We start from the raw sequence: 24,083 nt of genomic DNA, 5'->3' as shown, positions 1-24,083 counted from the left end.
CTCTTACAGCATAAACACATCAGGGCTAATCTTTATTTTAGAAAAAAACCTAAATTAAAAATACATTTTACTATTATAAATATGATGAATGAGTATGATTATAATTATAATGTTTGTATCATCATCATCATCATCATCATCATCATCATCATCATCATCATCATCATCGTCGTCGTCGTCATCATCACCACCACCACGTTAAACAGTTTCATCTGTTAGTGTTAAAACAGCGCCCTCTGGATTGTGTCATGGAAAACATCAGTCAATGTCTGTGGTCAGACCCAGTACTGCAGCTTTGAAACTTAACGTCTAACCTGTCAAACTACCTCTGATGAAGCTAGCAGGTGAAGCTAATAATGTCTTTATAAGAAACTGAAACCAGTCCCTCCAGTGTGACCAGTGCCACCGTCAAGTAACGGGGAAAAGCTCTAGAACACCTTTCAGAAACAGCTGGATGAGTGTTAGATTAAGGCTTGGTTCAGTTTTCCGGTAGTTTTAATAATAACGGCCGTGTTTTGGGACCGTTAGTTAGCTTAGCCGTTAGCTCTAAAGCAACAAGTTCAGAGGAAAAAACTCAAGCATTTCAACAACTTGGTCAAAGAAAGGAAGGATGGTGAGTAACATAAATACTTCCTGTCTGTCTGTCTGTCTGTCTGTCTGTCTGTCTGTCTGTCTGTCTGTGGGATGAACTTTATTTGTGCTTTTTTGTTTGCTTGAGGTTTCTCTGGTTTTTAAATATGAACTAAAAGTTAGGTAAACACTGAAGTGAAATCCGTTTGCGATGGTTGGGTTTTCTGATGTTTAGGTCAAATCTTTTGGACATATTCCACTTTTCTCATGTGGCCCTAATCCTCCAAAACTCTGTTAATTATGCAACAAAAAAAAGATTAGTCATAGATTGCTTAAAAAAAATAATAGAAAAAAGAAATCCAAACCATATATTATTATTTATTTTATTATATGTATTGTTATACACTGCCCGGCCAAAACAGGTCACCAGTCTGTGGGGGCAGGGCTATGATCTGGGGCTGCTGCAGTTGGTCTGGTCTAGGTTCAGCAACCCAAAGAATGAGGTCAGCTGACTCCCTGAATATACTGAAGGACAGGTTATTCCATCCATGGATCTCTTCTCCCCTGATGGAGCGGGCATGTTCCAAGAGGACAATGCCAGCTCCATCGGGCTCAGACTGTGAGAGAGTGGTTCAGGGAGCATGAGACCTCATTTCACACATGGATCGGCCCCCGCAGAGTCCAGACCTGAACCCCATTGAGAGTCTTTGGGATGTGCTGGAGGAGACTTTGCGCAGTGGTCTGAATCTCCCGTCATCAAAATTAATGCAGGACAGAAATAAATGTTGAGACGTTGCAGAAGCTCGTGGAAACGATGCCACAGAGAATGCGTGCCGTGAAGCTGAAGGCGGTCCAACGGATATCAGAGGGGGACCTTTTTTTGGCCGGGCAGTGTGTCTGCAAGCACATTTACTTTTTGTGGAAAATAATAAACATATATATCAAATAAAAATAAAGTTATTCAAAATCTATAAATATATAAAATGGCATTAAGGAAGAATATCTGAGAGCGCCTCCGAATCATATGAATATTTCTCTGGTAAGTTCTGCAGCTTTTTAGTATTCACCTCCTTCAGACTTCTCCTCAGCTTCACTCCCTCTCACTTTAAGCACAGGCTGGATTAAAAACCTGCAGACTCTCTGTCCTCTGAGGCTGTTAAACACCTGAGCATCTCAGCAGCACCCTCCATAAACACCAACAGCCCCACCATCAGCACATAGAGCCTCATTAGGATCAAACCCGGGCTTCAGCGCTGACGGCAAACTTAAGACAAACGCTTGAAAGGACCTCGACCGGCCTCTTACCTTGTGCTGAGTTCAGCAGGAAAGTGAAGTTATGTTTTTAGCCTTCACACATCAAAGAGATGGATGCTTCTTCAACCTGGGGGGTTTTAACTGCAGTCCAATCAATAAACAGATCTTCCCTTTTACTGCTTTTATTTTGGCGGGGTCTGCAGTTTAGTTTGTTTATGCATAAGCTATTGTTTTTAGATAATTAGACACTGAATTTTAAGTACTTACACCACAAACAATCTATGTATTCAAAGTACACAACAACATATATTTGATCTAATTATCGCAGCTAAAAATATTAATGATCAAAAACTTATTTAAAATCAATGAATGCAAAATAAATAAGTTCATTAAAATATATGAATCATGAAAGAATGTGAAGCAAAGTATTTTTTATATTCTCTCCTTTTATTTATTCTAAAACACATTTGTATTTAATCTGGTATAAAACAACTCAATATAAAAAATGATGCTTACGTTTTTTCTTCCATTTAATTTAAATTCTGTTTTAACTCTTGGCTTAACATCCGGTCATTTCTGTATTTGAATGCATTTATTAAACATATATTATTAAATCTTTTTTAAACAACTCTTTTTCGTTTAGCCATCATCACCCCAGAGCGTGCTGTAGCGTAAAGGATAATGGACACCTCTTTCCATAGTTGTATCATTCTCTCTCAGCAGATAGATCAAAATGACAGAAAGACAAAATAGAAACTCAAATAATCAGGATGAAGTTTACCTGTTTCTGTCCCTGTAAGGAAATGAAATACAAACTTCTGGTTTAATCTTTAGTTTCATCAGTAAATGGGGAACTGCTGTCCAAACTCTGAGGCCATTTATAAACACAAGACTCTTTCATCGACAATCAATACGTCTAAATGACTTCATCTTGGAGCCGCGGTCGATGTTTGTCTGGATGAGGAAGAGGAACTGTTTTAAATTCTAGTGGTTCACTTAAAGCTCCTATTATTAAAGAGTCCTCTCCCAGTATGTAGCGTCTCTCCTGGGACATGTCTCCGTGCTTTAATGTTCAGAAAGCACTTCATGTGTCTCAGACTGTCTGTGCTGCAGCTCCTCTTTTCACCCTCTGTCTGAAACCAGAGCCCAGGCTGCTCTGATTGGTTAGCTGGCCGGCTCTGTTGTGATTGCTCAACAGTACTTCAAACAGAAGAACATCTCCTCCTGTGTCTTGTTTTAACTCACTCCTGCAGACTTCATGTGTTTGGCAGTAAGAGATGTCAGCCTCTCTGAGCGGAGGCGTGGAAAGGTCAGCGCTCAGATATTCTACCATCGTCTCTCGGAAATGATTTTATGCAAAAACGTGCTGACGGGAATTAAAAGTCTCCTGATAAGAAACTGCAGGTTCAGCTTCAGGTCAAAGTTAAGGAATATATTTCTGTAGAGGCGAAGACATGCTCATTTTTGTTTTAGATTCCGGGTCAACTTTGGGTCGTATACATGGAGATAAGAGGTTTGAATTATTAATATTGGAAGCGAGTTGCTTCTCCTTTAGTTTGGACATTGGAGCGGGGCTTTGTTGTATTTTGCGGAACATTGAAGTTGGGTTTCCTGTGTGTTGCTGTTTCTGCTGACATGGCGCCAGAGAGAAAGGCTTTCTAACTTTGTCTCGGTATAAATCTGTGCCCGATCTGGAGGTTTGGTCCTGGGGGGGTGTTTGTCTGACGGGGACCTGACAGCTGCTGGATCTGGGTCATCGTTCCTCTCCGGCCTCGGCCTGCCCCAGATCAATATGGAAATCACGAGACTGAGGAGAAGCAGCTGCAGGGGTTCCTGTTTGTCTCGCACAACTTTTTCTTGAGTTGTTTTTCTGTTTTCGGACGTACGATGCTACACCTTTTCAAATTCATGTGATTCTTGATCAATATTTATTTATAAAGCACATTTAAAAAAGAACCCACGCTGATGAAGACTAAAAAAAAGGACAAACGACCAAATATAGTTAGGCAGTATTTTTTAATCAGCAATTAATAATCCAGTTTAGTGTTCTGACAGCGAGGGTGGAGCATATAATCATCAATATAAAATACTTCTGATCAAAATATATAGATATCAAATGTATGCTCAATCATAACGTCATCAAACTGGTTTTAAGTCCGTTATAACTCAAGACCTTCTTCTGAGGCTTTAGTACAAGATCAAGATATTGAATAATTGTCCAGCCCTGAAATCAGTCCATAAAAGACATCTTAAAACAGCAGAAATCCTGTTAAAAAACACTCAGATCCTTCCAGCAGTCACAGGGTTCCCCCAGAAATAATGTGTGTAATTTATTAAATCCTATTATGCTGGCTTTAACGTTTCAGAGCCAAATTTCCAAAATGTTTTGACACCAAATTAACTGAAAAATGTGACTGAATGCAGATATTTTTAGTCAGACTTTTCTTTTATACCTTTTATAAAAAATGTAGTGTTTCTGTAAAGTCTGAGGACAGCAGGATATGAGAACACATACATTTAACACACAGCATATTACAGTTTATAATAATCATATATAAAAAGAGTATTGCACCAATATTTACATACAGCAATGTGTAACGTTTTAAATAAACAGCTTATATGGCGCAGTGTGCGAGAACATAGTTATAGTTATATCTATTGAAAGCTCCGGTCATCAGTCCCTAATATCCTTTAATAACCAGCGACCTGAGATCATCAGTATCCGTGTTAATTAATAACTGCGCCAATTAAAGAGCTCTTCAGCTTTGGTTTGTTTACCGTGATTCATTTGGAATGAAATGGGTATCACTAATACACAAGCCATAACTTGCTATGATACACCATGGAAATGAATTGTTGAAAAGTGATAATTGGTCGTCTTCATCTGCTTACTTTCATACATGTGAGGTTGAGCTGGTCTGTAAAATATCGAAATATAGTTAAGAGTCTAGTTTTTTAAGTCAAATACTCAAAAATATTCACTTTAATGTGATATTTGACAGGAAAAGCAACAAATTCCAGGATAAATTTCTCGTTTATCGAACAATATGTGATTGTTTTGACTAATGGTTGCTTCTCTCTTGATCAGGTGTCTGCTCAGCGTCCGGTGTAGATGAAATCTGAGGAAAAAGCACAGGTGAGTTATTAGAAGGTAAAAAAGGATATGAGCCTTTGCAGACCATTGACATGCACTAAAACCTAAAGCACACACTACAGGAGAGGGGGAACTAATCAGCCTGTATATTTAGTGAAGGCGTGTCTCACCGCGGCAGTACTCGGGGTTGAAGTTCTCGTAGATGGGGTACAGCGTGTTCTCCTGCTCACTGCGGTGCTTCCTCGCTCTCAGGACGTCACGCACACACTGGTGTAGGAAGGCATACTGACACTACACACACACACACACACACACACACACACACACACACACACACACACACACACACACACACACACACACACACACACACACACACACACACACACACACACACACACACACACACACACACACACACACACACACACACACACACCAGGAAATAAAGACGGAGTTATTACACTTAATGCTCGGTTAAAAATTGGGTCTTCACATTTTGTAAGAATTCAATCAGCTGGCATCACAAGTGTAATGCAGCCAGTCCAATCCAAACATGTCCCCGTTGAAACCCCAAAGGTTTGCCCCGTGGGACAGATGCTAGTGTCCCGCAGAATAACTGAGTGTGTGTACCTCGGTCTGCACCATGTGCTGGCGGTGCAGGCGGAGGTCGAACACGCAGCCATACAGGTCGATGTTTCCTTTAGAGTCGAGCTGCTGCAGAACCCGGTCCAGAGCAATGAACGTCCCGGTACGACCCACACCAGCACTGACACACACACACACACACACACAGATATTAATCCATCATGTAAAGGGCATAGATACACTGATGAGTAAAGGAGTTATAGCTTGTGTACCTGCAGTGCACCACAGTGGCCCCGGTGCTCGGGCTCCGGTCGACGTAGTCCCGAGTCGTCCGGACGAACTGGATCAGAGACTGCGAGCTCTCCGGGACGCCGTGATCCGGCCACACGGTGTAGTGGAAGTGCCGCAGCACCCGGGGGTAACTGCAGCTGCTCTCCTGCAGGACACAAGGTCAGAGGTTGATGAAACTGTAGATGGAGCAGGCCCGAGATGTTGAGCTGAGCTTTATTTCAGTACCGATGTGATCCTGAACTCCCGGATGGTCCACTCCGGCAGCACGGACTCTGACAGCATCTGGACCACCAGCTCTCCGTAATACAGAGGCTCTCTGTCTGGGGGCCAGTACTGATCACACTTCACCTGAAGCACAAACAGCATTAATGTATCCACGCTGCAGGTGCATGTCAAGGGTCTGCAGAGGCCGAAATCTCTGAGTTCCACCAGAGGGATTTCAGTTTCCTCTAGTCAGGTATGTGTTGATGATATGTTCAACTTTCAACATGAAATTAAAGTAAAGATAAATCTCCTCACCCGTCCCTTCTCCACACACTGCGTCACCATGACGACGTTGTGAACGCCGTGCTCCCACACCATCCGCCAGAAATCGTCTTTAGTGCCGGGCAGCGGACCCTGCGTCGCCACGTACTCCCTGCGGAAGTTATGACCCTACACACACACACACAGGAGAGGTCAGAGTGTGTATTATGTGTGTGTGTGTGTGTGTGTGTGTGTGTGTGTGTGTGTGTGTGTGTGTGTGTGTGTGTGTGTGTGTGTGTGTGTGTGTGTGTGTGTGTGTGTGTGTGTGTGTGTGTGTGTGTGTGTGTGTGTGTGTGTGTGTGTGTGTGTGCTCACAGGGATGTAGCTGGCGTTGATGTAGTCAGAGCAGGGGTCGTCCTCCAGGAAGGACAGCTTCACTCTGGTAGAGTCGTCTACACAAACACACAACTTTATTTATAAACACACGTGTGTGTGTGTGTGTGTGTGTGTGTATAATATGTATTATAGTAAAGACGCCCACCGTTTCCTCCTCAGCTCAGAGGCCTTTATTGTTGTAAGTGAGAATATTAGTTAAAGCCTTTCAAGAGGAGCGTCGTGAGTCACACTGGAGAGATGATTCATTTACTATAGAGTGAGTGTGTGTGTGTGTGTGTGTGTGTGTGTGTGTGTGTGTGTTCTTGGTTTCTTTAGATAATTGTCTTCAGTTTCACGTGCCTGACGATTCCTATCTTCACCCAGACTGCGATACTGAACTCACCTGATGGATGACTTCCCGTTGTAGCCCATAATAAGTGGGGAATGTTTTTCTGTCTTTGTGATTTAACATAAGAGGGTAAATAACGACGTGTGTGTACTTTAAGTGTGTGTTCTCTGCTGCTGCAGCGTGTGTGTGTGTGTGTGTGTGTGTGTGTGTGAAGTTATTAATGTTTTTCTGTCGCCTCGAGGGTCGACCCTCAGACTGGTACATTGGCGTCGCCATGGGAACAGGCGCCGTGTCGTTAATTAAAGCTCCTAATGATGTCGTCGTTATGAAGCAGTTTCAGTCTCTTTGTTTTACTTCCTCTCTCCGAGCGACTCGAGGCAGCAGGGTTTAATCACGCCTTACATTAGAGATGCATTTAATAGACACACAGACTCTCTCCCCCACACACACACACACACACACACACACTCACATGGCAGGATGTTGTTGTAGCGGTTCTTTCCGCGGTTCTCCGGCACTCGGGCCACGTCCATCATCTGATTACGTCCGACGTCCTTCAGATCCTGAACAAACGAACATTATTAAATATGTTCACAATCTTATCACGTTTATAAACGCTGACCAACAAAAGTCTTTCCTGATGAAACAGAACAGATGTGAAGAGTCTCTGAAAAGTTTGTTAATGCCTGAAAAATATCTCAATGGTGCTCAAGAAATGTGAAAGATCTGAAAGAGTACGTTAATGCTCAAGAAATATGTGAAGAGTCTCTACTTAAAACAATACAGAAAAAAGGAAACCTGAAATAGATGTAACAACGTGGTCATTTTAAAGTCTGGTGTGGAGCGTTACCTCGAACTCCTCTGACAGCAGGTAGTTGGAGTCGGCCTGCAGTTTGTTCAGATGAGACTCAAAGTGACACGCTTTGATCGGACTGACAGAGACAGGAAGGTATTCAGTGAAATACATCCATTAAATAATACAAAAATAAGAGTGTGTGTGTGTGTGTGTGTGTGTAGCTCACCTGGCTACTCTACGGTTCCTGCCACAAAGAGAAATCATACAGTCAGAGTTTAGGAGATTTAAGAGGTATCTAAGACAAACTCCACACACACACACACACACACGGGTTGTAAGATCTTCAAGAAACGTATAGATGTTTACCCCCTGACGCCCAGGTATAATCCTGCAGAGGGAACTTCTTTCCACATGCTCATCCTCACGACCGGGTTCTCTTGAACAGCCCTGCACACACACACACACACAATTTCAATTAAATACTATCCTATAACAATTGTGTGTGTGTGTGTGTGTGTGTGTGTGCACTCACACTTTGCGTAGCCGCTGTCTGTAGACCAGCAGAGAGACGACGGCAACCAAAACCCCGATCAGGAACATCCCAGCACTGAGACCCTCCACCACTCCCCCCAGAGGCTCTACACACACACACACACACACACACACACACAGACAGTTACACACAGGCATGGACTGTTGGATAGGTGGAAAAAGTACTGAAAAAGTATGTTGATTCTCAGGAAATATGTAAAAAGCTGTCTGAGAAAACATGTTAAGTGTGTGTGTGTCTGTGTGTGTGTGTGGGTCTCACCTGAGTGTGTCTTGATTGGTGCTGACAGGAAGGTGTCGGAGAACAGCGGCTGAGGATACTCTCTGTGATTTTCATCAAACAGACGGGTGAACGCTCTCACACTCACTCTGAACACACACAACAGACAGAGTTATAAACACACACTCTGCTAACTACACCTGAAGCTGTGTGTGTGTGTGTGTGTGTGTGTTTACCTATAGGAGGTGTGGGGTTTCAGCGGTCCGTCACAGAAACCTCCGTAGCTGTCGCTCAGGAAGAGTTCGTCGTCATGGTAGCGGTCACACTCCCCCCCCAGACGATCCCCCCCCGCCCCGAGGTTCACCTCCACAACCTGACACACACACACACACACACACACACACACATAAGCAGGTAGAACATATTTCATTGAAAGAGATCTATGTGGTTAAAGCCAGTCAGTGATATCTGAGAGCAGGTGTTGTTCCCTCACCTGAGCGTTGTTGTTGTTGTTGTAGTTGTTGTCCTGCGGGCAGCGGCTGGAGAAGTAGGCGCTCTGATAGGCTCTGACGGAGGCGTTGTTGATGTAATCGTGGTAGGACGGCAGCGGGTGGATCTGCTCCGGCTGCAGCAGCTCATTGGCTGTCAGAGCAGGAAGTGCTGGTTAGTCACTGAGACATAAACATGACGTGTAAACAAAGTGTTTATGTGTTTGTTACCCTCAGACTCGGCCACGATGACGGAGAAGAAGCGCACGGCTCCGTTAGCGTCGCTGAACCACGAGCAGTTGAAGCGGAACAGGATGGACGACGGCGTGACCTTCGACCTCTCGCTGACCCGGACACTGGGGGGCGGGACCGGCGGACCTGAGAGGAGGCGGGTTGGGATATATTTATACTGGAAGACATTTACACAATATGTTGGTTGTGTTTTTCCCGGTATGGAAGCCCCCCAAATGTTTATATGTAAATAATAACACGTCAGATATTCAGAAAAAGGCTTCCTTAAAAAAACTCTTCTTTATTTGTTTTTTGTCTCGCTCCAGTTGTGTCAGGATGATTCATGACTCAGCAGAAAGAGGAACAAAGACGGAAATAAAGTTAAAGTTCAAACGTGACCCGGTTTTAATGTGTGTGTGTGTGTGTGTCTCACGGTCGATCATGGTGCTGGTGGTGTGTGTCGTCTCTCTGCTCTTCTCTCCGCAGGAAGTGACTCTGACCGTCACCATGTACTTCCTGTACGCCTCCAGCTGATCCAGCGTTACCGTGGTGACGCTGCCCGACAACCGCATCGCTTGGGTCAGCTGGCCGTCGTCATGGCGCCAACACTCGACCTCGTAGGAGTCGAAGTCTGAAAGGGGGGCGGACCAGGAGCAGGAGAGGGAGGAGGGCGAGAGAGGGAAACAGTGGAGGGACCTCAGGGGGGAGGGGCCTGAGGGGGAGATGAAAAGAGGATACAAGGAGGAAGGAGTCAATAAGGAAAGGAGTGAGGAGAGCAGGTGATGAGGCAAGGAGGAAGAGGAGGTGAATCGAGGCAAAACAAGGAGGGAAGAGAAGAGACAGAGTGGGAAGGGAGGTGAACAGTAAACAAGGATGTAGAAAAGGAGGCAAGTAGTGAGGAAAGGAAGCAAGGTGAGAGGAGAGGAAGGACGGATGGGGAGGAGAGGAGAGGAGAAAAGGATGGAGAGGAAACAAATAGAGAGATATAGAGGGAGGAAACGAGTGAAAAAGGGAGGAAGGGTCACAAGGTGACAGGAGAGAAAGTAAGGAGGGAGGGTTGAGGAAAAGCAGAAGAGAGGAGACGAGGAGGGGGAAAGTATGAAAGGTGAAACCATGTGAAAGGAGAGGAGATCAATGAGAGTCCAATTAAAAATCAAATACCTCATTTTGTTTGTGCTTCTACAGGCGGCTCGATGTTCCGTCACTCAGTGTATAGATAAATGTGCTGAGTCGTGGTCTGGGGCAAAGTCAGGAAGGTGACTCAGCACATTTATCTCTCTATCACTAAAACTCATATTTATACAAACATTTAAAGATATATCTTCACGATTTTGTGTGGAAACACTACATTAAAAAGCAGCTATTATACGTATTTATAAAAACATGTAAATATCAACAGTTTATATTTCCTGTTAAACTCGATCTGCTCCACTTTCATTTGGTGTGTTTTTATCAAATTCATCTGCACTTATGTGTTCTTAATAAAATACCTCAGCTTAAAAGAGAAACTGGGTCATTATATAAATATTTATATCATGTGGGAGGTTCTTTATTTATTTATGCTGGCCATCAGTTTAGATTCCTGCAGCCAAAAAAAAACACTTCCCAAACAGGAGGAAAATATTCAGGCTGTGTTTCCATCTGCTGGTTAGAAGAGGAAACGCTTATATATATATATATATATATATATATATATATATACATAAATATATATTTATATATATATATATATATACATAAATATATATACATATATATATATATATATATATATATATATTTATCTCGTCTTCTAGTCATGATTGAGCTGTTTCCCCAGAATTGATTATAAATACTCTTTATATTTAAGATATTTTACATATAATTACAGACCACCTACTTGTCCTGACGCTCCTCATGATTGGCTCGCTCCTGACCAAAGGCCCGGCCCTGGCTCCGCCCCCGCTGACGGTTGCCACGGTGAAGTTGTACTGTCGGCCTGGAAACATCCCGCTCAGCACGCGGCCGGTCAGCTGGACCTGAGTGATTGACAGGCGGTCCGGAGGCGCCCACTGCAGATTGAAGCTGTCAAAGTCTCCGGAGGCGGGACCTGACCAGGACAACTCCAGCGTCTGATTGGTCGAGCCTTGTTTGACGGACAGGTGGGTGGGCGGCTGAGGAGCTGGAAGAAATAAAATATATGAACTGTTGAATTTAAAACTTTATGGCTTTTAATTTTAAATACGGCATGTCATTTTGGTTGTGTTGGTGCATAAATCTTCCCTCTGTATTTGTGTTTATTTGTTTGTGTTTTCACGTGACATACCGGTGCGCCCGAGCGCTGACACGTTATTGGTCATTTCTCCGCTGTGAGTGATGACATCAGCGCGGTACAGCCTACCAGCAACGAGCCCCGAGAACATTTGACTGCTGAGGTCAGTGCCGAGCGTCTGCTCCGCCACAACAGCTCCAGACACATCCGACAACACCACCTAAACACACACACACACTTTATCTGAAATTCCCATTCAGATCCTCATTTTTTTTTAAAGATATTTTTGGGGGGCTTTTTGCCTTTTATCGGATAGGAGAGTGACAGGAAAGTGGGAGAGAGAGTCGGGGTGGGATCTGGAAAGGACCACGGGTCGGGAATCGAACCCGGGTTGCCGGCGTACGGTGCAGGTGCCCTAGCCAGTTGCACCACAGCCGGGGCCATACTTTACATTTTTAAGCATAAATTGAATTTTGCTGATTCTGCCGTGTCTTCAGCTTTGTGACGATGCATTGCACGTCTCTCTTGAGCTTTATTAAAATAAAACATTATGAATAAAGATGGACCTGGTAGCTGCTGCAGCCTCCGTCAGCTCGCTGCCAGCTGACCGTCAGTCTGTCCGTCTGTCCTGAGCTCTGGACCTCCAGAGAGGAGACCGGGGAGGGGACTGCAGCAGAGAGAGACAAATATATATTTATGAAAAATAAAGGTATAGAAGAATATGTTAAAATAAAGTCTGAAAAAAATACAATAAAAATATGAACAAAAAAACAAGGAAATGTAATTAAAGGAATTAAAAAATGTAAAAGATATATGAAAGACTCAAATAAATAAATCACAAAACATTTAAGTTAAAAGGAAATAAAAATCAAAGACAGGAACTCTAAAAAAATAGTTAAAAACAAGATTAATTTATTGAGGTTTTAAATACTTCTTCATGTTTCAAAGAGATCTGCTAATAAATACTCTATAATAATCACAGGGTGCACTGACCGGTCCTGGCCAGCAGGGCGGAGTCGCTGCTCATGTCTCGGCTCCGGCTCTCCACCTGCAGCCGGTACAGACTTCCTGCTTCCAGCCCGGAGAAAACACAAGTGTCTGCAGCCGGAGGGAGGGTCTGCACAAAGACCGGCTGCAGACAGCAGATACCGTGTTTATTCAGTATCATAGAAAATAGTCTAATGTTAAAATGTCATATTTGGAATACATTAGTGTAGGGTAAACAAATATATATATATATTATCGTGCGCAAAAATAAATGTGGAAATCATATTAAAAATGTTAAATGTATATGTGAATAATGTGTCAAACACATTTGAAAGATATGGAAAGAAAAATGTAATCAATAAAGTACCCCCCCATTCATTCTCTCACCTGCTGAGGCTCTTTTCTTGCGGACTCCTGCCTCTGATTGGCTGTTGCCTCGGCGACCCTGTAGAGTGACAGGTGGTAGACGTCCACGTGTCCATCAGACGGACGCCACGAGAAGGAGAGCGAAGACGAGTTCTGGGACGACACCGTGAGGTTACTGACCGCCGCTGGACCTGAACCACAGAGGCTATTCTTCACTCAATATGTATTTTTAGAACGGCAGGAATAAAATCAAATGTCAAACAAATATATGAAAAGAAAATGAATAAAAATAAGTATTAAAAAATGCTCCAAATATGTTTCAATAAATGGCAGAAATGTTTATGAATAATATCAAAGGAAAGACACTTCTTCAAACGCAGTTTATAACGTCCTGACTCACGGGTTTGTCCCTCAGCTGTTGCCTCCAGCGACCTCTCCCCCCCGCTGAGCGTGACGACCTTCACTCTGTACCAGCGGCCGGACGTCAGACCCTCGAAGCGCTCGCTGCGTTTCTCCTCAGGGACCGTCTGATTGGCCAGCAGAGCGCCGGCCTCGTCCAATAGCTGCAGAGCGTAGCCGTCGTAGACGCCGAGCGGGCGCTCCCATTGGACCTTCAGGCTGTGTGTGGTGTGATCGTTATCCGCCTGCAGCGCCGTCACCCGCGCCGGAGCTACACCACGGGAGTCAGATCAGGTTTATTTTGTTGTTAACAGGAAAGTGTTGGGGATAGAATACGTCAGGTTTGAATCCTGTCTTACCCGTCCTGCCGCTTGCTGCGTTGATATTGGTCAGCTGCCCGCTCAGTGATTGGACGGTGACGGTGTAAGCGTGACCTGGAGTCAGATCCAGGAAGTCCAGAGAGGAGACGAACTTGGGGATGCGGCGAGTCTGTAGGATGTTTCCATTCTGCAGACAGGAAGTGACATCAGAACTGATTCGTTTCTCATTAAATTAAACGTGGTGTAATTCCCTCAGAGAATCTGAGGCGTCAGGACTCACGGTGGTGGATAAGGTGACGATGATCAGGTCCAGGTCTCCGTCTCCGGGGGTCCAGGACACCATCAGACCCCCCAGAGAGTCCGAGAGGCCGGAGCGAGGAGAGACGTGGAGGTTCCCCACCGCACTGGGGACTGGAGGGGAAACACTTCAGAATAACTGGACTGAATATAAATCTGATTCTTTTGTCTACATTAAAGAAACGGCAGAAATCGCTGTTAAGATTGTCTGAGTAATATGTGACACACTACTAAATCTCATGGAAAAATAGTCAAAATTACATAATTCAGAAATGAGTTGAGAATTGCCCAAAGAAACAAGGGAATCAAGTCAAGAAAAATAAGGGAAGATTGTCCCAGAAATAAAGTTAACATGTGAAACAAAACTGTCAGAAATGTTTGTAATAATTGTCTGAAAAAGAAGTGAAAGCATTCAAAAACTATATGAATAAGCCCCTCACCTGTGCGTCCCTTGATGGAGGACGCTCTCTGGTTTTTCCCGCTGAAGGTCGACACCACGACCTTGTAGATCCTGCCAGGGGTCAGAGAGGTCAGCTGGTGCCGCTGCCGCTCGCTGCCCAGAGTCACCGGGGGGAAAACCTGCGAGTCGTTAAACAGCAGGGTCACCTGGGGAGGGAAACAGGTGTTCAGTTATTGTATATGTCCAGGTGCGGTGTCTATGAGGAGGGTTTCATATTTATTGTTGTTATTTATTCCCCTCACCTCGTAGTGGTCCACGTCTCCCGGCGCCGGGCTCCAGCTGACGGTCAGATCAGACGTTCCTGCGTCAACGAGAGACAGATTCCCCACAGCTGCTGGAACTGAAGAACAACAAGGCTTTAGCTATCAACACAAACAAAAATAAAACATGAATTAATATTAATATTAATAAATGGAAAAATAAAATGAAGGAAGAAATAAAGAAAATTCTAAAAATAAACAAAGTATCAATGAATGGAAATAATAAATAAAATATAAATTCAAAATAAATAAATGAATGTAATTTAATTTAATGAAGGTCTTTCTCTGAGCCTCACAGGTGCGTCCGTCGGTGGACCGGCTGCTGACGTAATCTCCGCTCCACGTTTCCACGGTGACGGTGTACAGTCGCCCCGGCGTCAGCGAGTAGAAGAAGCACTCGTTGGTTCCCGCGGAAACGCTCTGGTTCTGCAGCACCATGTTGTTGTACCGGATCAGAACCTGGTAGCGGTCCAGGTCTCCGTCCGGGTTGCGCCAGTACACCTGAACACAGAGCGAGGAGATTCAATCAAAACTTTATTGTCGACACGGAGACGACGACACCCATGTGTTCGGGTTGATCAGCGGCTTCAGTTCAGACTCACCCTCAGGTAGTCGTCTCGTGCCGAGTGGATCGCATTCGGGTTCTGCACCGTGGCAGGTTCTGCGATAATGACAAAGAATAACATCCATGTTTTATTTACAAAAATCCATTTACATGTTATTTATTTGTCAGTGTGAAAAATGTCCAAAAACAGTGTATACAGAAGCTACCCTTTATATGGGGATTAGGGTTAGTAGTAATAATGGTATCCTAGTTTTGATTTGAGCTGTTATTGCACATCCTTAATCTAATGTATTACATTGATATAAATATCTGTATTTTATATTTGATTGAATCTTGTATTTTGAATGTGTCTGTATTAATATTTCTATTGTTTATTTACTTAAACCTAATTTCCCCACAAGATAAATAAAATACTCTGTTTAAAACTCTCAGAATTAAACTGTAAATGACTGTAAACACACTGAGAAGCATACATTAAAAAACAGATCAAAAATGTAAATGACATACGTGTGCGTGCTTTCACCGTGGTGGCGTTCTCCAGCCCGCCGCTCCTCGTCACTATGACGACGGTGTAAAGCCGCCCGGCGACCAGCGAGCTGAAGGAACAGCTGGTCGGCGAGGACCTGGAGACGGCGAGCGAGTGGACGGTGCGACCGCCGTCCTGCAGGAGGACCAGGTAACTGTCCAACACACCGGGAGCAGGTCGCCATGACACCTGCAGAGCGTTACTGTGCCCGCCGTTAGCAACCGTTACCTCGGAGACAGAGGCTGGAGCTGAGGGGAGAGGAGGGAGAATTCAGAACGATATTAACAATTATAATAATAATACAAAAATAATATAAAATGAGTGTATTGAAGGCACCGAGGCACAGAAAAAACATTCACTCAGTCGTCCCAAAAATAACTGTGATGTTATTTTGGAAAAACAAGCCCAGGAATGTGTGTGTGTGTGTGTGTGTGTGTGTGTGTGTGTGTGTGTGTGTGTGTGTGTGTGTGTGTGTGTGTGTGTGTGTGTGTGTGTGTGTGCAGGAAGCCTTTGAGCGGCGAACTGGGAGTGCCCTTGTGTGTTTGGAACATTTATGGCATTTCAGCTATTGTTCTAAAAACTCTGATGTTATCACACAATACACACACACACACACACACACACACACACACACACACACACACACACACACACACACACACACACACACACACACACACACACACACACACACACACACACACACACACACACCTCATGACCTTTAAATGGAGAGTTGAATTGTTCTGAAAGTAGCGCTACGATGTGAAATAAAAACAGAAATCACGGAAATGTACATAAACTGATCAAATATAGAAATATAAAGTACAGAGTTAATTATTTGGGATATTTACAAATACCTCCACTCCGTTCCTCTGTCATTAAACTACTACTCATGATAATAATTATTAAAGTATTTAATATAATGAAACACTCACTGGTGCGTCCCTCCAGGCTGACGCTCTTGGATGGGACCCCCCCGCTGACGGTGACGGCCTGCAGCCTGTAGAGGGAGCCCGGGGTCAGACCGTCAAGCACCACAGAAGAAGAGGAGACGGGAACGCTGGTGTTCTGAAGCACCGTGCTGAAGAAGAAGAAGAAGAAGAAGAAGAAGAAGAAGAAGAAGAAGAAGAAGAAGAAGAAGAAGAAGAAGAAGAAGAAGAAGAAGAAGAAGAAGAAGAAGAAGAAGAAGAAGACTTAGTTGTGAACTTCTATTTTGACAGATTGAAACAGACCACAGTGAACCCTACCAAAATAAAAGCCTGTGTCGTTTCTGTATGAACTCACCCGCCCTGCAGCAGCGTCAGAGAGAACGAGTCCACGTCTCCAGGAGGCTTTTCCCATGATGCAGTGAGGCTGTTCACCCCCGAGCTCCTCAGAGTCAGAGCACGTAACGCCATGGGAACTAAAACACACACACACACACACACACACACACACACACACACACACACACACACACACACACACACACACACACACACACACACACACACACACACACACACACACACACACACACACACACACACACACACACACACACACACACACACACACACATATTTATTTTAAATAAAAAGGTATTTCTACCTTTGCGTACGTATTTATATTGTAGTTTTCCAGGTCAAATCCTTTGGCCCTCACCTGTGCGGCCCTGCAGAGTCACTGACGTGTTCAGTCTCCCGCTCCTGGTTGTCACGGTGACGGTGTACAGCCGTCCAGGTGTGAGGACGTTGAAGGTGCACTCCCTCGTGTGGGGCTCCACCTCCCGCGTGTCCACCGTCACGTTACCTATGATGATAGATATAATGATGAATCACCAGAGGCAGGATGACATCAGATTCAGCTGATGGGTATCCATGGTTACCGTGTTGCAGCGTCAGGAAGTATTGGTCACGTGACCCGGAGGGGGCGTGGCTCCACATGGCGCTGAGCGACGTTTCGTCAGCGTGACGGACGTGGAGGTCCAACACCGAGGCGGGAGCTGCAGAGGAGCTCTTTATTTTATTTGTAAAAAACTCTAAAATGTTTTTTGCCTTTAGATGTTTAATATTTATGCAGTATTCTTATAGTTCTGTTAAATATGCCTGCAGAATTAAATATGGTTGTATACAGTACTATATTTCTGTAGTCATGTTTATCCCTGACCTGTTCTCCCCTCACAGCTGCTCTCTCTCGTCTGTCCTCGGCTCTCCACCCTCAGCACGGCTCTGTAAACTCTTCCAGGAATTAGACCGGTCCCGGGGAAGCTGTAGTTCACTGCCTCTCGGTCCAGAGCGGTGCTGACTAACTCCTTGGATCCGTCGAGGAGGAGCAGCCTGTAGCTCTCCCAGAGACCGGAGGGGGAAACCCAGGAAAGGAGTAGGCCGCCGGAGGGGGAGGGAGAGAGTGAGAGGAGGGAGGCCGTAGATGGAGCTGGAGAAGTACAAGAATAAAAATCAAAAAATGAATAAAATGTTAAAGATTATTTAACGCAAAAAACGAGAAAAGATTCTTAAATAAATGTTAAAGAAAGACAAAATCAAAAAGAATTATAATAAATTCAAAGCAAAAAAAGGAAATCAACAGAAAATAGATTTTAAATATAAAAGAAAAATAAATAAAAAAACACAAACAACTAAGACAAAGACAGCACCACCTCACCTGTCCGGACGGTGAGTTCTGATTGGCTCGTCAGCTCTCCACTAATGGACATCACTGTGACCTGATAGGCCGAGCCTGGAGTCAGCTGATCCACGAAGACCTCTGTGTCACTGGGCAACAGCGTCCTATCCCAGCTGCTCGTGTCATTGGTCGAGAGCGCGGCCAGGACGACGAAGAGCGCGTCCAGGTCGCCTTCGGGCTGTTGCCATGACAACAGGAAGCTGGTGTCGTTGTGGTCGGAGGTGGTCGGCAGTGAGGTTGTAGATGGCGGCGGGAACTGGAAAGAGATTCAGATATCTGATTTATTTCCTGATTTATTCTTTACTTCCTGTCTTCTTATTTCTTCTTCTCCGTACCTGTCCGAGCCGCCACCATTGCGCTGTTCTGAAGCCCCCCCGCCTCCGTCACAACGGTAACGTTGAACAATCGCCCCGGCGTCAGGTTGAGGAGTGTGTGCTGCGTCGCCGTGCTCAACAATGTCTCGTTCCTCAGCACACCTGCAGGTGGAGAGTCGTAATAGACATGCTCTTATTTTGAAATTCTATATTATGGTCAATTAGTGGAGAATGGCATTAAACCATTTACCAAAATAAAAGCATGGAAACATGGAAAAGCACTCCTGAAGAACTCGTTTTACTTTACTTCGTAGATTCCTGCAGTAATATTTTAGAGACTTGTGATTTATTTTGCTTCATATTTGTTGCCTTGTTTGTTGGTCAAATATCAGATCATGTGACACCTGCCGGGCGTACCTGTGTGGTCTCTCAGCTGCAGCCTGAAGCGCTGAGTCCGCCCTCGGCCGGCCTGCCAGGAAACTCCCAGGCTGCTGCTGCTGATGGAGGAGAGAACCAGGCCCAGCACTGCTGACGGGCCTGAAGACACACACACACACAGACACAGACACAGAGACACACACACACACACACACACACACATACAGACACACACACACACATATGTTACACAAGTTACATACTCATTTGAAAGAGGACATTGACTCGAGTACTTTTTGGAGCTATTTTTACTTTCTATTTTCTGCTACTTTATACAAACATGTTTTAAAATGTTGGGCTTGAAATATGTGATGTTATTTTAAAAATGGATTAAAACAAATTATATATTTCCGGAAAATATGTTTAAGAAATAAGAAATCATTTGTGGAAACTGTATAACACATTTCTGGGATTTTTTAAAAACATTTTTTGAAAATATGTAAAAACTGTCGTCAAAATCTCCAAGATCTTTAAAAAATATATATCATAAAAATATGTTTAAAAAATAAGTTTCAGAAAGAGTTGAATTTTTTTTGAAATAAATCAAATGTATATAATAATATTCAATCCCTAAAATATGTGATATAATTCAGCTTATCAGCGGCGAATATTGTAATTATTACTGCAGTAAATTAGACAGTTTCAGTATTGATAATGAATAATCAAAGATCAAAGAAAAACATAGGAGGGTTTTTTTTTCTGCAGACCGTTCCTTCAGAAAGATTTATGTGTTGGGAGTTTTAACAGGAAGGGGGTCGTCAGTGCTCTCTGTGGGGGTCCTGCGTCTCTTTAAGATATTTCCCACAATGCCTCTGTGTGTGTTTGTGTCCCCTGCGCCGCTTCAAACTGAGAGGAACAATATTATCAGCGTCAGACATCTCCAGTGTTTGTGTCTGTTGTGACCTGCTTACAGATGTCCCGCCCCTTAGCCTACCACGTGCAAACTGTTGGAGTGCTAGCCAATAAGAGCACTCGGGTTCCGTAGTGATGTCAGTGTGTTCCGGAACTTTGGGACTGTCTTTGCAGACCTTGTACATGCACAGAAACCTTTACAACACCCTGCAGGAGAGGAGCAGAGCCTCTTAAAGGAAGTCTCTGAAGCGAGTCGATCAGGTAAAAACAGAGTCTCTTTTTCTGTCGTGTGAACTCTGCGAGCTTCCAGAGATAAGAAACTAAAACACTGTAGGACGACAGTTTCTGACAAGGGTACAGTCAACTGGGTGTTTCCTCCACACACACACACACACACACAAACACACACACACACACATACACACACACACACACAAACACACACACACACACACACACACACACACACACGCCCTTTCCCACAGAACAAAGAAACAATGGAGGCAGGAAATAGCTGAACCCGGAGCTCTGCCCACGATGGAAACACACACCGAGGGTCCAACTCCTGTTCTGGAGCTTAGCCAGCCTGGAGACACAACACATACACACACACACACACACACACACACACACACACACACACACACACACACACACACACTTTTACTGCTCTATCACTCTCTCTCAGCAGGGCTGTGGTTCCTGTAGCTAATCACAGCGCTACAGAGAGAGGAAGCTACATGACATTAGCACACACACACACACACACACACACACACACACACACACACACACACACGGAGCTGGTGTTGTGTTCTTAAACTTCAAAAGCTAAGAGGTCAGAGGAGACGGAGACAATGGAGCAGAACAGAAAACAAAAGAATATTTGGAATTTTCTACAAGCAGCAGAAGTATTCAGAGACTGCAGTAAAAGTACCTGAAAATTACTCTTAATGGAGTAAAGGTATGTATAAGTACAATAAATACATTAAGTAAAAGTGCACATAACATTTTCTATGGTGTGTCTGGATTAATTAATACATTTTTCTGATTTGGTTGTTTTGTTTCAGAAGTTGTATTTAAATAAATATATAATATAGTAAATATTTAGGATTTCAAATGTTTTCGGGAAACAAATGTAAACATCATATTGGGGGATTTTTTTACAGCAACTTGGGAGGAAACACCAAACAAATAAAAATATTGTGAATCCGAACATCAAAAAAGGAAATTAAAGAAACCTCATATTTGTTTTTCCACCGCCGCTCGTTTAAACTCCTCTGGTTTTCCACATGAAGTCCATCAGCAGCTCCTGCTGTGACGCCAGCCATTGTTCCCTACATGCACCAAAACAACTAGACCGCTTCCTGTTTATTTCACAATAAGAGCCCCTGCTTCCTCCCAACATGTAAACCCTCACACAGTAATCTTGAACATAATGCGGCCGGTCTGCGGCATTATGTTCCTCCTGTTTACCTCCATGAACAAACTCCTAATAAAGACCCCCACATTCAGCTGGATTTCTTACATTATGCATCAAATTTACAAAGCATTTCGGATTCTGTGACATTTATTAAATCTACGTCACAAATAAGCAAGTGGACCTGGAGTCGGGCTGCATGATTAATAAAAAACTGGGATTATTTCATAGTTTTCTATATTTGAGGGATCTTTATTACTATGATTAAAATGGAAAATGTATTTAAAGAGGCCTTATTATTATTATGTCTGTGGCGTTCCCTCTTCTGTAGTGTGTTCTATACTTTCAGTGCATGTCAATGGTCTGCAAATCCCAAATCCCGGCTATAATCCCCAAGTTCCAGAATATAGTGACATCACTGTTGAACACTTGCACTCCTATTGGCTAGCGCTCCGACACATTGTGCGTCATAGGCTAAGGAGGCGGGACATCTCTAAGTAGGTTGACCAATCCCAACAGAGCCGCCCAGCCAACCAATCAGAGCAGACTGGGCTCTGGTTTCAGACAGAGGGTGAAAAGAGGTGCTGCAGAACAGACAGTCTGAGAAACATAAAGAGCTTTCTGAACATTAAAAGTGAAATGCTGACTCATTCCCGGGTTTTAGGACTCATTCCTGCACCTCTCAGTGATGAAGCAGTGTCTGGACTTACGGGTGTGCAGCGTGATGTTTCTGGTCTCCTTGTTGCTCTGGGACTGGACCATCAGCTCATAGGCCGTTCCCGGCTCCAGCTGCTCCAACACACAGGTAAACACACCTCCTTCCTCCTTGATTCCTCCATCCTCGTCCCCTAGCTGATTAGTTCTCGAATAGTTCCCTCCTAACTCCTCCTTCCTCACCTCCTCCTCCTTTCCTCCTATCTCATTAGTCTCTGCCTCCTCGTCTCCTACTCTTCTACACTCGGTGGTTTCTGATCCTGAGGAGGTGACGGTAAAGGAGCAGTCCCTCCGGAGGGAAGTGAGGGTGATGGAGAGGGAGTCCAGGTTGGAGACGGGGGAGGATAAAGAGAAGTTACAGGGGGGAGACTCTGAGGGAGCGCCGCTTAGATCCTAATGAGGAGACAAATAACAGTCAATAAAACTCTGAGAGATTATTTTATTTACTTTACTTTATTATGATTTTTATTTCTACTATAATTTATTTATTTATATTATTTCTTTGTGAACTCTTACCGTCACATTCTTTGATACTCTGAAATATCATCAAGTTACAAATAAATGTAAATTTCAATATAAACATTTATTAAAATGGTCTTATCGTTTATTGTTATTATTATTTGTTGTTTATCTGCCAAGAATTCATCAAATAAACCATCTGGTGGTTCATCAGCTGCAGACATTTAACTAAATAAACTGTGACCTTTGACCTGACGCACACCAGAGGCAGAAGACACGATAAAAATAATGTCTCTGATAACGAGACGGACAGGAAGAGGAAATGAAGTTAATGATCAGACCGTTAAAGAATTTAAATAAATCCTTGTGTCTCCAGGCCAGGAATTCATGTTGAGACAATTTATAATAAAAACAATAATAATAATAATAATAATAAAAATAATAATAATAAATAATAATAATAATAACAATAATAATAATAATAATAATAATAATAAAAATAATAATAATAAATAATGATAATAATAACAATAATAATAATAATAATAATAATAATAATAATAAATAATAATAATAATAATAATAATAGAGTTCTATCAAAAATATATATATGTATTTATATTGAACTATAAAAAAGATATTTCTCCATTGAGACAAAACTTCAGAGGAGAGAAGATATCGTGTTTCTTAAACTAAATTCATTGTTTGAGTCTCGTATTATTGTTGGACGTTAAAAACGAAAGAAGAAATTGGCCGTTCTTTTTTACAGAATTAGTAAAAATGTACCTAAAAATAAGGCTCAGCTCCAGCAGCATGAAGAAGCAGCCTTTAAAAACCCTCTTTCTTACACAAAATAGATATTTAAATCCTAATTTCTCATTAAAACCTCTGCATAGACGCCTCAAATGAATGACTGAGCGCCTCACCCTGAGCAGCAGCAGGCAGGAGAACCAGAGGAAACTGACCACTTTACATTTCAGCATTTTGATCCTCAAACTGCACCATAATCCTGCGTCGGGGGGTCGGAAAACACGTTTTTATTCACGATTAACGGCACGAAATATTCCTCTTTAGTCTTCAGCGACGTCCGGGTGGAGAATAGAGCTGGTTTGAGTAGAAAGAGAATAAATTCCTGTACGATGTTCTGTTTCTGACGTTAAAGTCCTCTGTCGTCCGTCTGCTCTCGGTCTCGTGTCCGACTCGCATCCAGTCGGAGTGTTTCCTCTGTTTTCTCTCCTGCCTGTCTCACCCTCTGTCTTCCTGTCTGTCTTCCTGTCTGTTAGAGTCTATAGTGTCGGGGCTGGAGTCACTAACGGACTTCCTCCATCAGCTCCGAAACACTGCGAGGAGAAAGAGAGACAGGCTATAAATAAATAAAAGTATCTGCACCTCTCAGGTAAAGTTATAAAGAGACATGTTTGATGCAAATGTAGTACTTTAAATACCTCTGAATTACCCTCTTTAAAGAGTTCCAGGTGTATATCAGTATGTAGAGTCTCTACTTTAAAGAGTCCTCTC

The 24,083-nt window shown here is 43.4% G+C and overlaps 1 protein-coding gene and 3 long non-coding RNA genes across 4 annotated transcripts; 3 read left to right on the top strand and 1 right to left on the bottom strand.

The window, feature by feature from the left end:
• The first annotated feature begins 320 nt into the window (after positions 1-320).
• LOC134878996 (uncharacterized) lies at positions 321-9,668 on the top strand. The gene is made up of 3 exons (XR_010167762.1): positions 321-613; positions 4,913-4,960; positions 9,277-9,668. It is a non-coding gene; the product is annotated as an uncharacterized LOC134878996 (long non-coding RNA).
• Positions 3,822-23,842, bottom strand: ptprb (protein tyrosine phosphatase receptor type b). The gene is given in 41 exon segments (XM_063905203.1): positions 3,822-4,943; positions 5,089-5,209; positions 5,552-5,687; positions 5,779-5,942; positions 6,023-6,145; positions 6,317-6,451; positions 6,638-6,714; positions 7,459-7,549; positions 7,837-7,918; positions 8,009-8,026; positions 8,149-8,229; positions 8,315-8,420; positions 8,594-8,700; positions 8,788-8,924; positions 9,045-9,193; positions 9,271-9,417; positions 9,704-9,982; positions 11,150-11,431; positions 11,576-11,741; positions 12,088-12,188; positions 12,515-12,653; positions 12,896-13,065; positions 13,275-13,544; positions 13,633-13,780; positions 13,874-14,004; positions 14,331-14,496; positions 14,593-14,690; positions 14,907-15,111; positions 15,213-15,271; positions 15,683-15,949; positions 16,640-16,785; positions 16,989-17,106; positions 17,349-17,495; positions 17,572-17,688; positions 17,853-18,119; positions 18,348-18,600; positions 18,602-18,624; positions 18,704-18,844; positions 19,100-19,219; positions 22,103-22,499; positions 23,492-23,842. Coding segments are annotated over 41 exon segments (5,964 nt in total). The 5' UTR covers positions 23,549-23,842; the 3' UTR covers positions 3,822-4,920.
• Positions 9,977-13,151, top strand: LOC134878997 (uncharacterized). The gene is made up of 3 exons (XR_010167763.1): positions 9,977-10,375; positions 11,141-11,684; positions 12,960-13,151. It is a non-coding gene; the product is annotated as an uncharacterized LOC134878997 (long non-coding RNA).
• Positions 20,127-22,535, top strand: LOC134878999 (uncharacterized). The gene is made up of 3 exons (XR_010167766.1): positions 20,127-20,233; positions 22,057-22,197; positions 22,319-22,535. It is a non-coding gene; the product is annotated as an uncharacterized LOC134878999 (long non-coding RNA).
• Positions 23,843-24,083: the final 241 nt, after the last annotated feature.

Source organism: Eleginops maclovinus, chromosome 17, assembly GCF_036324505.1.
Source record: "Eleginops maclovinus isolate JMC-PN-2008 ecotype Puerto Natales chromosome 17, JC_Emac_rtc_rv5, whole genome shotgun sequence".
Taxonomy (NCBI): Eukaryota; Metazoa; Chordata; class Actinopteri; order Perciformes; family Eleginopidae; genus Eleginops; species Eleginops maclovinus.
This window is presented reverse-complemented; position numbering and strand designations above follow the sequence as displayed.